This window comes from Palaemon carinicauda, chromosome 6 (genome assembly GCF_036898095.1).
Source record: "Palaemon carinicauda isolate YSFRI2023 chromosome 6, ASM3689809v2, whole genome shotgun sequence".
Taxonomy (NCBI): Eukaryota; Metazoa; Arthropoda; class Malacostraca; order Decapoda; family Palaemonidae; genus Palaemon; species Palaemon carinicauda.
In genome coordinates, this window is record NC_090730.1 from 153,028,933 (window position 1) to 153,042,422 (window position 13,490).

The window sequence follows — 13,490 nt, forward strand, 5'->3', positions numbered from 1 at the left end:
CGTGAAACCGTGAAATACTCTCTCTCTCTATCGTAACGATAGAGCGCATGTTGAACGTTCTGAACGTCAACAACTGCGGAGCTAAACTAAACGTTAGTTCATCTTTGAAAACAGTACGAGACTATCAAAGAAATTCTTTCAAAAACATTAAAATTAAAAAAGTATAAATTCTTAAAAGGAAAATACGATATGACGGGCTCAATGTTAATTAACTTCGGTTCCAAGTAAGGACCGCCTACTATTAGGAAAGGTCGCATATAAACAAACATAAAAATTAATTTTTTTAAGTTTATAATAAATGGAAAGTTAATCGAAGAGGCCTATAAAGGCGGAGAGATATAAAATAAATAGATCTATAACTCGTTAAGCAAAATTACCAAAAACCTAAACACACTTCCGTCTAAGGGAAGGGTCGGCCATTTAAAAGTGAAAGAGAGTCCATACTCTCTTCGTCACCAACACTTCCGTCTAAGGGAAGGGTCGGCCATTTAAAAGTGAAGGAGAGTCCATACTCTCTTCGTCACCATAATTAAATCTATCCAAAACGAGTTCAAGTTTTGAAATGAAGATAAAATCCTGCATAGCGAAAGCTCAAAACTGGAATAGTGTACTTCACCAAATCGTTGTGAAAACAAATCCAGTTAGGGACGGCGTATTCAGTAGGTCTTTCCTGTGGCACGACAGAGGGAAAATTGGTTCGTTGTTGACATCGAGTACTTGAGTACCTACTTGACAGATGGCGCTGTTGATATACACCCCCACCTGTATAGCGATCGCTGGCGTATTCCTCCCGTAGATTTTTTCTGTCGGGCAGCAGGGATGCAGCTATATGATCCTCGGGTAAGTTTGATATTGAAAAAAACAAATTCTCTTCTCACCTGTCTCCATAAACTTGATGAGACATTTCGGGTTGAAATGTGGTGCCCTCATTTTCTAAATCGGCTTCTGTCCTTACTGCAATGGAAATAATAGAAGCTAAACAAAAAAGGAAAATTATCTGCAACACTAGCAACCATATGAAAGCAATTATGCTATAAAAAATGTTTAAATTAATTAAATCATAGCACAGCAATAAAAATATTCAACATCTACTCAGTAAGAAAACCATACATTTGAATAACAAACAAAAAAAACTTACCTAGTTTGAACTCCAGTGCTTCATTGCTATCTATAACAAAGTGTTCCAAGGAATCCCTGGCAATACCAGATATACCTGGAATTAAAAATAACTACCATTATCAAATAAATAATGTGGCTCAGTGAGTCTTATAAAATGGAATTCTTTAAGCAACATTTATTTTTAAACAAATCTAACAGTTTACAAAAGACTATCCTCTCTGGCCAACACCCAAAATGAGAATGCATGAGAAAGAAAGAATGCATCTCATGGCCAACCAAGAATCTACGCTCAAAAAAGTAATGTCCCTATGAAAAAAATTTAGAAATTTGAATTTTTCCTAAACACACTGTACAAAGATGACAAATTCGTAGATAATTTGTATTTTTTCTAACCATATAAACCTTAGCTATTTAAATAGAGCTATTACTTTCGGCGTAGCTGAAATGGCGAGCCATTAGAATTTTAACGAGAGTTTACTACCCCCTCGCTAGTTAGCGAGGCAGTAGGGGAGGGGTAGCTAGCTACCCCTCCCCCCTCACACACCGGTGAACTAGTTCACTTTGCTTAGAGGTAGGACTTCCCGGGGGACAGGGCTGGTGGGCAAGTTTGATTAAATAGCTAAGGTTTGTATGGTAAGGAAAAATACAAATTATCTACGAATTTGTCATTTGATCCGTAACCAAAATACAAACCCCGCTTTTTAAATAGGGTGACTTAACCCTTACGAAGGGTGGTAAGTCCAAGCCGTTACTGGCTTTTAGGCTTTTGCCCGGGGACTCAGTATCTGAGTGTGTAGAACTCGAGATAAGGAGTCCCTGCACCTCGCAATTGCCTTGTTCTGCAAGGACTGTGGCCTACGTAAGCGTGTGTGTGAAGGAATGAAGTGTGACTCATCTTAGGAATTTGACCTGGAGTCCATTAGATGGAATTCTAGGTTAGGACGTTTACAATACCACCTCGTAAGGGTATGGGGGACGCGACAGTATTATCTTAATACTAGGAACACAAGGAAGCATGGTTTACCTGCAGTGGTTTGAGGTCAGCTGTGCAGAGAACCCAAGATGCTGCTTTCCCCAAGAGAGGGGAGGATGAAGAAAAGAATAAGGACCAGGCATATCTTTTCATTCATGCAGAATAAAACTGGGTATCAATGCCCTCAACCTTCTGCTGCTTGTCCATTAAGGAGCCTGAGGTTTAAACCAGCTGTTGTGCAGCCACCACAGGGCCGATAGAGAACGTATCGAGCCTCCTGTGGGTCACGTCCTGCAGGTAGTGGGCTGTGAAGGTTGTTTGATGCTTCCAAACCCCTGCTTGTAGAACCTGCGTCACTGAGTAGTTTCTCTTGAATGCCAGGGACGTAGCGATGCCTCTGACATCATGTGCTCTAGGGCGACATGACAGAGGAGGGTCTGGATTCAGGGAATGGTGGATGACCCTGCGAATCCATGTTGAGATAGTGTTCCTAGTGACCCTCCTCTTCGTCCTTCCTGTGCTCATAAACAATGCTTGCACTCGAGGACGAATTACAGCTGTTCTCTTATGATAAAGCCTCAGACTCCTTACTGGGCAGAGTAGCAGATGGTCTGGGTCATCTGTTACAGAATGAGATTCGAAATCCAGAAAGAGTCGAACCGGGGCTCCGGCACTCCTGGATTTTGAGTCTTAGCCACAAACTCAGGGACGAACCTGAACGTTATCTTTACCCATCCCCTTGAATGGGCGATGTCATACGAGAGACCAAGAAGTTCGCCGACTCGTTTGGCCGAGGCCAGAGCAAGTAGGAACACCGTCTTCCAAGTCAGGTGGCGATCAGAAGCCTGGCGCAATGGTTCGAACGGAGGTCTCTTAAGAGACCTGAAGACTCGAACCACGCTCCCTGGAGGAGGTCTCACTTCCGACTGAGGCCAGGTAAGTTCATAACTTCGTATGAGTGGTTCCAGCGAGGGGGAAATGTCCATTCCTTTTAGCCTGAAGGCTGAGTGATAGCCTTTCACTGCCGAGACTGAAAGCCGCATCTATTCCCGCAAATACACGAGAAACTCCGCTATTGCTGGAATAGTGGCATCGAGTGGAGAGATACCCCTTCCACGACACCAACCACAGAAGACTCTCCACTTCGCCGGGGTAGACTCCTGCGGATGACTTTCTCAGGTGTCGAGACATCCTTTTTGCAACTTGTTGAGAAAAGCCTCTCTCTGTGAGGAGATGTAGGATAGTCTCCAGGCGTGAAACCGCAGCGATGCTACGGCTTTGTGGGAGATGTTAGAGTGTGGTTGTTTGAGTAGCTCGTGTCGAGGAGGGAGTTCTCTCGGGAGTTCCGTCAGGAGCAGCAGAAGGTCCGGGAACCACTCTGCGTGATCCCATAGCGGAGCTACTAAGGTCATTGACAGGTCGACCGATATTCTGGTCTTGTTGAGCACCCTTCTCATCAGACAGAACGGGGGACAGGCGTAAACGCCGATGTTGATCCACCATTGTTGGAAGGCATCTTGCCAGATTGCCTTGGGGTCCAGGACTGTGGAGCAGTACAGCGGAAGCTTGAAATTCAAGGCTGTCGCCAACGGATCCACTGTTGGGGAACCCCACAAAGTCAGGACTTTGTTGGCTACTAGAGGATCCAAAGACCACTCAGTAGTCACTATCTGGGATGCCCTGCTCAGACTGTCGGCGAGCACATTCCTTTTGCCCGAAATGAAGCGAGCCGATAGTGGAAACGAGTGGACTTCGGTCCTTCTCAGTATCTTTACTGCAAGATGGGATAGCTGTTGTGAAAAGGTACCTCCCTGCTCGTTGATGTAAGCCACTACCGTGGTGTTGTCGCTCCTCACCACCACGGAGTGACCCGTCAGGTACTGTTGGAACTGTTGAAGTGCCAGAAATACGGCCTTCATCTCTAACAGGTTTATGTGGAGCCACTTTTCTGATTCTGACCATAGGCCTGAGGTCCTGTGGTTCAGGACGTGGGCCCCCTCCCTTCTTTTGAGACGTCCGAGAACAGCATCAAATCTGGGGGGAGGACGAGAAGAGCCACTCCCTTTCGGAGGTTTTCGTCTGTCACCCACCACTGAAGGTCCGTCCGTTCCGCAGGACCCATAGGGACCAAAACGTCCGGGGAATCGTGACCTTTATTCCACCGGGACTTGGGCCGCCATTGCAGGGATCTCATCCTGAGGCACTCGTTTGGAACTAGATGGGCCAGGGAGGAAAGGTGACCTAGGAGACGTAACCACGATTGGGCTGGAAGCTCTTCTCGTCTGAGGAAAGGATCTGGCGGCCCTCCTCAGCCTTGCTATCCTGTCGTCTGATGGAAAGTCTTAGTGGAGATTGGTGTCCAATATCATGCAGAGATATACCAGTCATTGAGATGGAGGCAGAGAAGACTTCTCGAGATTTACCATGATCCCTAGATCTTGGCAAAGTCTCAGAAGCTTGTCTCAGTGTCGAAGAAGGGTCGACTCCGAGTCTGACAGGATCAGCCAGTCGTCCAGATGGCAGAGGAGACGGATGCCGATTCTGTGTGCCCATGAAGAGATCAGGGTGAACACACTGGTGAATACCTGAGGTGCTGTGGAGACCAAAACACAGCACCTTGAACTGGTAGATCTTGTTGTCTAGGCTGAATCTTAAGTACTTCCTAGAAGACGGATGGATTGGGATCTGGAAGTACGTGTCCTTCCGATCCAGTGTACACATGAAGTCTTGTGGTCTCACTGCAAGTCTGACCGTGTCTGCTGTCTCCATGCTAAACGGAGTTTGTTTGACAAACCTGTTCAGAGCTGAGAGGTCGATGACTGGTCTCCAGCCTCCAGACACCTTTTTTTACAAGAAAGAGTCGACTGAAAGAGCCTGGGGAACCGTCGACGATCTCTTGGAGAGCATCCTTCTTTAGCATGGTCTCGACTTCTGCCCGTAGGGCTAGCCCTTTTGCCGATCCCATGGCATAGGAGCTCAACGACACTAGATTCGCTGTCAGGGGAGGTAGAGATGTTGTGAACGGGACGCGATATCCCTGACTGATTACGGAAATCGTCCAGGAATCGGCCCCGAGTTGCTGCCACCTGAATGCGCAACTTTGTAAGCATCACCCCACTGGTGGACATGCAGGGGGATTGCCAATCCTAGCGTGTGCGGCCTCGGCCACTGCCTCTAGGATTCTTGCCACCCCTGGTTTTTTGCCCTTCTTGTCTTAGACAGGAAAGGGCTGCTGTTTGGACACCGTCGTCTTTGCTGCCGCTGCCAATTTCGTCGTCTTGGACAGGTGAGGTTGTTGAGGTTCTGGAGGTTTGCAGGGCTTCGTTATGAGAGCCCTTTGGAGGAGAGAGTCCTGATTGGATTTTCCCCACCTCTCAGCTGCCCGTTCCACATCTTTGGGCTCAAACAGACTCTTTCCCATAAGGGAAGAGTGTCTGAGCTTGCCGACTTCGAAGGCCGAGACCCTCGAAAGGTACCTTTCTGCCACCGCATCACGTCCTTTCAAGATCGAATTGGCCTACAAGTTCGAGGCTTGGTGGGCCAGAACTCAAAGGTGCGGGTGCCCAAAAGGAGGAAGGTCTCCAGTGCCTTCCTGGTGCTTTCTTTGGACAGATCCTTGGATCGCAACAGGATGCCAAGAGACCCCAACCAGACGTCCAGCCACGAAGCAGCCTGCATGACGCACTTCGCGACCCTCTCCTGGCTTAGGATCTCTGTCGCCGAGAAAGTCACTTGCCGGCTAGTCTCTCTCTTGAGAGGGACTCCCTTGGTAAGCTCTTCCGCAGAGTGCAACGGAAGAGCTAAGCCAGACTCCTCCATGATCTCAAAATACCTCCTCTGGTGGAGGTGGGAGGAGCTTGTTGCCAGTAGTGGAACGGCTGGAGGAGGCGAGCTCGGAGAGCTAGGCACTCTTCGCCCCTTGGGACCAGGGCACCTTAGCGGGTTTCTGAGTGCCAAAGACTCGGTCCAGGACCGTGTCCTTGCCCTCACGAGGAGGTACCTCAGGGTCCTTGAACCCGTTGAGATGTCTCATCAGAGTCAAGACCTGCCAGAAGGCATGCTCTGACTCTTGCTGCTCTCCCCCTGGAGAGCTGGCACCAAAATCTCCCGTCCCCAAAGGCTCTACTTGGGGGGACTCTTAGAGTCCTTCGGTTCCCTCCTAGGAGGGATACGGGACTCCAACAACGAAGTCTGAGGGCTCTTCTCGCCCCAACATGGGATGATTCTTCTACTCGAGGTGGGGTTTCTCCCATTGGTGTGGTGGGAGAAGGCCTCACCTCGATAGAGGGAGCGGGCTGGCGCTCGCGCTATGGGAAAATACCAGGGGTCGCGCACGAGAGACCGTTGAAAACACTGGGTGAGCAGGAATCAGATTGACGTGCAGGAACAGAATGAAGAGCCCGTGAGAATGTCAGCACGCGCGTACGAGATTGTTGGCGTTTGAAGATCGTCGGCGCTTGTGCGCGGAAGAAGATCGACGGCGCTTAAAGATCGACGGCGCTTAAATATGCGCCCAAAGATCGTCGGCGTTTGTGCGTAAGAGGATCGTTGGCACTTACGCGCATAAGAAGATCGTCGGCGCTTGCGCGTGTAAGAAGATCGTCGGTGCGGGGAACCATCGGAGCCTGCGCGCGGACGATCGTCGGAGCTTATGTGCGTAGGAAGATCGTCAGCGCGAGCGCGCCAAAGAAGATCGTCTGCCAAGAAGATTGTCGGCGCTTGCGCGCGTAAGAAGATCGTCGGCGCTTGCGCACGTAAGCAGATCGTCAGCGCTTGTGCGCGAAAGAAGATCGTCGGCGCTTGCGCACGTACAAAGATCATTGGCGTAAGATCATTGGCGAGCACGAGCGCGCGCACGCTAGGATGAAGGGACAGCTGACAGGACGATCAGGAACTGGGACGATCAACACTGGAAGTTCTGGTAAGCGCCTGTGCGCCAACTCAGGAATAGTCCCTGGAACAGGATTCCTCTGGATGGAAGTCTCAGGAACAGCAGGAACAGTAGTGCGCGCGAGCGTGCAGGAAAACGTTGGAGCGCACGGGATACCTGGCGCTCAAAAGACTTACTCACAGTGTGAGAAAGCCCCATTTGCCCCGAAGGGACCGGTGCCTGTTGGATAACGGGGTGCGTGGGCGCCCACAGCGTCAGCAGCCAGGAACGGAGACAGCAGGTCAGCAGGTCTAGGAGATGGCGAACAAACTGCGGAGAGGTCCCGAACAGTAGGCTGGACTAAACAGGAACAATCCTCCGAAGAGGAGTCTATGAGTGGCCTCTCTCGCGAACGAGAGAGGTGAACACTTCGTAGAAGAGACTTGAAGACACTGGTGATGGTGCCCCTTAGGGCCATTGGATCAGTAAGCTGACCTATAAGGAGCAATCCTTCGAAGAGGAGTCCTTATGAGTGGCCTCCCTCGGGAACGAGAGAGGTCACAAGACTGATCCTGCAGCTGCTCAGCAACTTGAGCATAGCTGCAGGTGCGACCGCTCAGCCCCAAGAGCATAGCCACATGAAGTTTTCATGCACCCGGCCTTGCAACCGCTCAGCTCCTTGAGCATGGTTACAAGTGCGGTCGCTCAGCACCAAGAGCATAATCGCCCGAGGACCAGGAAAACCCAGGAATTATTAAGGTATGAGAAGTTCCCCCTCTGCAGGGGAAAAAACTCACACCTGGGTAGGGAACCTCCCTCGGTAGGGAAGTTACCTACCCCTGGAGGTAAACCTCCTTAGCATTCTAAGATGAACTAAAGAGCTGACAGTTGTCACGGGAGAACTTCTAATAGAAGGGAACACGCCCATGATGATGTCCTAGAGAGACGGCAGCAACAGCAGACTCCCCAGGCACAAACAGGGCAGCTCTGCTTCGTTGGCACACTTTAGGCAAACGAAGAAAAACTGGATCGTTAACTGGGAAAATAAAATCAATAATTAGTTAACAGAAATTCCCCAGGGAGGAACTCCAAAGAGAAACCCCGAGGGAATAAAAAACATAAGAATTACAAATTAAGTATGGGCCCTCCTCCCCCACTGACATTCAAGGGAGAAGGGGGAGGGCGGAGAACTGTAAAAAAAAAAAAAAAAATCAGAATTATAACAGAATTATAATTATGTAATTCACCTAAGAATGTTCACAAATAGTAAGAACCACTGACCCCGAAGGGAAGTGTTCTCCACAGAATGCTGACAAGTTAAAAAAACAATTAGATTTCATTAAAAATAATTGAGACAAATAAACGGAATAGCAACCCTACCCGCACGGGAAAGAAGCTTCCGTAATAGTACGTAGTAGTAGTAAAAGGGTGAACGACCTAAAGTAGAGAGAGAGACTGTAGTCAATCTAAACTCCCACGTTCCCTTCGCTGAGAATCCAAGTTCCCCGTAGGGAAGGATGAACAGTGGAGAAAACAGATGAATGAAGAAAGTCCACCGATGACAATTCCCCACGGCAGCCGAATTATCGGAAGCCGAAGGAACGACCAAAGGACCAAGGGAGAGGCCGCGCCCCATGACGTGAAACCGTGGTGGCCTGGTACTACGACGGTGACGTTGTTGTACACTACACACACAGCACAAACACTGAAAAGGAAACTTACTAGCTACCCCTCCCCCCTTCACACACAGATGAATGCTCACTTTCACTTAGAGGTAGGACTTGTCTTGGGGGACAGGGCTGGCGGGCAAATATGTGTAAATAGCTAAGGTTTGTATGGTTAGGAAAAATACAAATTATCTTCGAATTTGTCATTTGTTCCGTAACCGAAATACAAACCACGCTATTTACATTGGGTGACTTACCCCTTAGGTAGGGTGGAAAGTCCCCAGCCATAGTGGCGTTGGCTTTACCCGGGGACTCAGAATCCAAGTGAGTCGCACTCGAGAGAAGGAGTCCCTGCACCTCATAAGTTCCTTGCTCCGCAAGGAACCGTGTGGCTTACATAAGCTTGTGTGTGAACGAAGAAGTGTGACCTGTCCTAGGCAGCTGACCTGGAGTTCCAGAAGAAACTCTGGGTTAGGACGTTCCCAATACCACCTCGTCAGGGTATGGGGGATGCGACAGTATTGACTCAATACTCGGAACAAAAGGAAGCATAGTTTACCTGCAGAGGTTCGAGGTCAGCTATGCAGAGACCAGGATGCTGCTTCCCAGTAGAGGGGTTGATGAAGAAAGAAGTAAGGGCCAGACATACTTTCGTTCATGCAGACTAAAACCTGATAACAATGCCCTCAACCTTCTGCTACCTGTCCAAAAAGGAGTCTGAGGTTAGACCAGCTGTTGTGTAGCCACCACAGAGCGATAGAAAACGTATCGAAACTCCTGTGGGTCACGCCCTGCAGGATTGATTGATTGAAAGTTTTCTGGCATCCTGACATCTAAGGTCATTGACGCCGATATCATTTACTGTATATGAAAATTAAAAGAAAATTCGATTAAAACCATAAAAATTAAGAAGTCATTAAAATAGTTAAATAGTTTTCAGAAGACCTGCTTCTGAAATAAATCTAAAAATTCCGCTCGCATAGTAAGACACATCATGTCCAAGAATCTTGGCAAGGATAAACCTGCAATCCTCACCTTGAGCCTCAAACAGATATCTATTTCTTAAGTTAGTAAAATTAGGGCATTCGGTCAACAAATGCCTCACTGTTAAAGGTACTAAGCAGTCCTCGCAATACGGTTGGTGTTGGCCCTTCAGCAGAAACTCGTGTGTCAACCGTGTGTGACCAATACGGAGACGACAAAGAGTCGTCTCCCATTTTCGGGGAATCATGTTATACCTCCAAGGTGATATGATATTTGTTACTTCCCTCATTTTATTGCCGTCTTGACTGTCCCAGTGCTGTTGCCATTTATCACAAACCAATTTCTTGATGTAAGGTAGGAGATCGTTACATGGAATGGGATACCTCCTTGGTAACAACTCGGATGCCGCATTCTTCGCCAGTATATCTGCCTTCTCATTCCCAGACACACCTACATGTGCTGGAACCCAACAAAATCGAACAGTTATACCTTTCCGTCCAATAATAAAAAGCCATTCTAAAATCTTTAAAACTAGAGGGTTACTAGAATTAAAAACTTCTAAAGCTTGAAGAACACTCCTTGCATCACTAAAAATTGTAAAATTACCCTCCTTTTCCAAAGCTATTTTCTCAATAGCGGTTAATATGCCATACAGTTCGGCAGTAAATATGGAAGCTGTTAGAGGAAGTGCACCTCTACAATTAAAATCATTACTATGTACTCCAAATCCAACGCCAGCATCAGATTTGGAGGCATCAGTATATATAAAAGTCGATCCCCTATGTTCTTCGACATGTTCCATAAAAAGAGACCTGGATTCTAAGTCAGTCATATTCTTCTTAACTCCAATAAAGTATTTACAAAAAGATATGTCAGGTAATTTCCATGGAGGCGTTGATGATACCTTGAATGGAAGTACCTTATTTCTAATTATATCCAGACTATTTAAAAATCGTTTCACCCGAAAGCTATAAGGTTGAGGAGATTTTGGGTGCAACTCAAAGTATGATGCGTGTCTTACAAGGCTTGCAGTCTGAAAGGCTAGAGAGCTAGGGAGTCTTTGCAATCTAAACCAATACCGAAGAATGGAAGACATTCGGTAAAGGTCTAGAGGTAACTCTCCAGCATCAACAAGGAGACTTGGGATAGGCGAGGTTTTAAAAGCTCCAGTAGATAATCTAATACCTGCATGATGTATCGAGTCTAATATTTTTAACCGGCTTGGGGTGGCTGAAGAATATACCTCACAACCATAACTAATTTTGGAAAAAATCAAGGCCTTGTATAATTTTAAAATAGTATTGCGGTCTGCCCCCCATGATGTATGGGACAATACTTTTAAGATATTCAGAGCTTCAACACATTTAGCTTTTAGCGCTTTTAGGTGAGAAACCCATGTAAGTCTACAGTCAAATATCAAACCTAAAAATTTGGTTTCCGATACACATGGTATCCGTTGACCTTTAATGTATATATCCGGGTCTGGATGTACTCCCCGGATACGACAAAAATGGACAATGGTAGTTTTACTTGTCGAGAACTTAAATCCATTCATGTCAGCCCACTGGATAATTTTATCAATAGAGAGTTGGATTTTTCTCTCAACCATTGCCATTCTAGTGCCAGCAAATGATATTGAGAGATCATCCACAAATAGTGTTGAGAGAACATCCTGGGGAATGGCTGAGGATATCCCATTAATTGCTAGTGCAAAAAGGGTTACACTCAGCACACTACCCTGAGGAACTCCTTCTTCCTGGCACTTACTCTCTGATAGAGTTTCACCCACTCTCACTTGAAAAACTCTACGTGAAAGAAATGCCTGAATAAATAGTGGCAGCTCTCCTCTCAATCCCAATTCATGAATGGTTTTAAGAATACCATATCTCCATGTGGTATCATATGCCTTTTCAAGGTCAAAAAATACTGTAACATGGTGCTGTTTGGAAGCAAAGGCTTCACAAATAGAAGACTCAAGTCGTATCAACACATCAGTCGTTGAGTGCATTTTTCGGAATCCACATTGAATCGGTGATAAAATACCTTTCTTTTCAAGGTACCATATCAGCCTTGCATTGACCATCTTCTCCATAATTTTACATAAACAAGATGTCAATGCAATAGGACGATAGTTTGCTGCTAAAAACTTGTCTTTACCGGGTTTTAAAAAGGCTAAAATAATGGCTAGTTCCCAAACACTTGGGTAACTATGATCATGCCATATTCTATTAATAATGCTTAAAATAAATAGCTTTGTATTAAAATGTACATGTTTAATCATTGCATATGGAATTCCATCGGGTCCAGGGGCTGTATCGTTGCAATGAGCAAGTGCGGAATCAAATTCTCTTTCAGTGAAAGGAGAATTATACGACTCTTCCCTTCTTGTTGCAAAATTTAAAATTTTATTTTCTTCAGTGCTCCTATACTGGTGACCAGGGGCTCCTTCACACTTGCTGGATACATTTGAAAAATGATTAGCCAAGGCATTGCTAACTTCATTTGCTTCAGTTACATACTGGCCATTCACCTTCAACACTGGTGGTGGGTTGGGGGTGAATTTGCCAGCTATCTTTTTTACTTTCCTCCACACAGAAGATGGTGGTGTTCTACTGTTAATGGAGGAAACAAAAGACATCCATGACTGGCGCCTTGCTTCTTTCATGGCACGACGGAACTGTGCTCTACATTTCTTGTACATAATTAAATTCTCATCAGTTCGGAGTCTACGCAATCGTGTTAAGAGATCTTCTTGTGGCTCTGTGGAGTGCAGTTAGTTCTGAAGACCACCACGGAACTGGTCGTCGTTTGAATAACCCTGTTGTTTTGGGAATTGAATTGACTCCTGCTGTATGAAGAGTTCCATTCAGCAGGTCTATAGCATCATCAATACTTTCAAACTGTTCTGCTCTCCCTTCGATTTCACTTAGCTCGGAAAATTTAACCCAGTCTGCCTTGTCTAGATTCCAACGTGGCGATCTTTGCAAAGGTGGACCCTTGTTGGTGTTTATAATGATTGGTGCATGATCACTAGTATGCCAATCATCTAATGTCCTCCAATCAAAATCAAGAAGGCAGTTAGAGCTTGCAATTGAAAGGTCAATGCATGACAAAGTACCTGTCTGAACATGAAAGTGTGTGGGCTCTCCTGTATTAAGGAGCCCCACATCCTCATTCTCCACAATTGATGAGATAATATTGCCCCTTGTGTTGGCCAAAACATCACCCCATAAAGGATGTCTACCATTCATATCTCCCAGTAAGAGAAAAGGTTGAGGGAGTTGTTGAATAACTTCTGCTAAATCATCATATAAAATATCATCATTTGGAGGTAAGTACAGAGAGCATATTGTATATTTTCTCCCTATATCAATTTGTACAACAACTGCCTGCAGGGTTGTACGTATAGACATGGGTATTTGGGGAACATCTCGACGAATGTACATGAGACTTCCGCCATGGCTCCCTGCTTGTTGATTATATGGTGTTCTATAGCTAACATACTCTCGAGGACTAGGAGTGTTAGAATCAAGCATACTTTCCTGTAGACATACTATTATGGGGGAATGCTCATGAATTAGGAGCTTAAGTTCTTCATATTTCGCCCTCAAACCCTGACAGTTCCATTGCAAAATGGAGGAGAAAACTATGGATTATTTCTGGAAGACGTCTTGGGTGAGGTCTTCCCATTAGCAGTTTTTAATCTAACATTATTACTTGTAGGTTTCTTCAGAGATGGTCTTGTTATGTTGGGTTTTACGTTGGAGTTTTTCTTTGTATCTTTTTTATATATTTGTTGAGGGGGATGGTGGACCTCAACTTGAATTTCTGATTTATTTAAATTGTCTTCTGGTTGATCGCCAACATCAACAGACAA

General features: G+C 46.1%; 1 protein-coding gene across 1 annotated transcript in view; it reads right to left on the bottom strand.

Annotated features, from left to right (window-relative positions):
• Nucleotides 1–13,490, bottom strand: part of LOC137643288 (histone acetyltransferase type B catalytic subunit-like) — a 103,494-nt gene that overhangs the window by 29,434 nt on the left and 60,570 nt on the right. The window contains exons 4-5 of the mRNA XM_068376127.1: nucleotides 1,139–1,213; nucleotides 879–954 (exon numbers count right to left, since the gene is read on the bottom strand). Coding sequence (XP_068232228.1) covers nucleotides 879–954; nucleotides 1,139–1,213 — 151 coding nt within the window. The remainder of the gene's footprint in view (nucleotides 1–878; nucleotides 955–1,138; nucleotides 1,214–13,490) is intronic.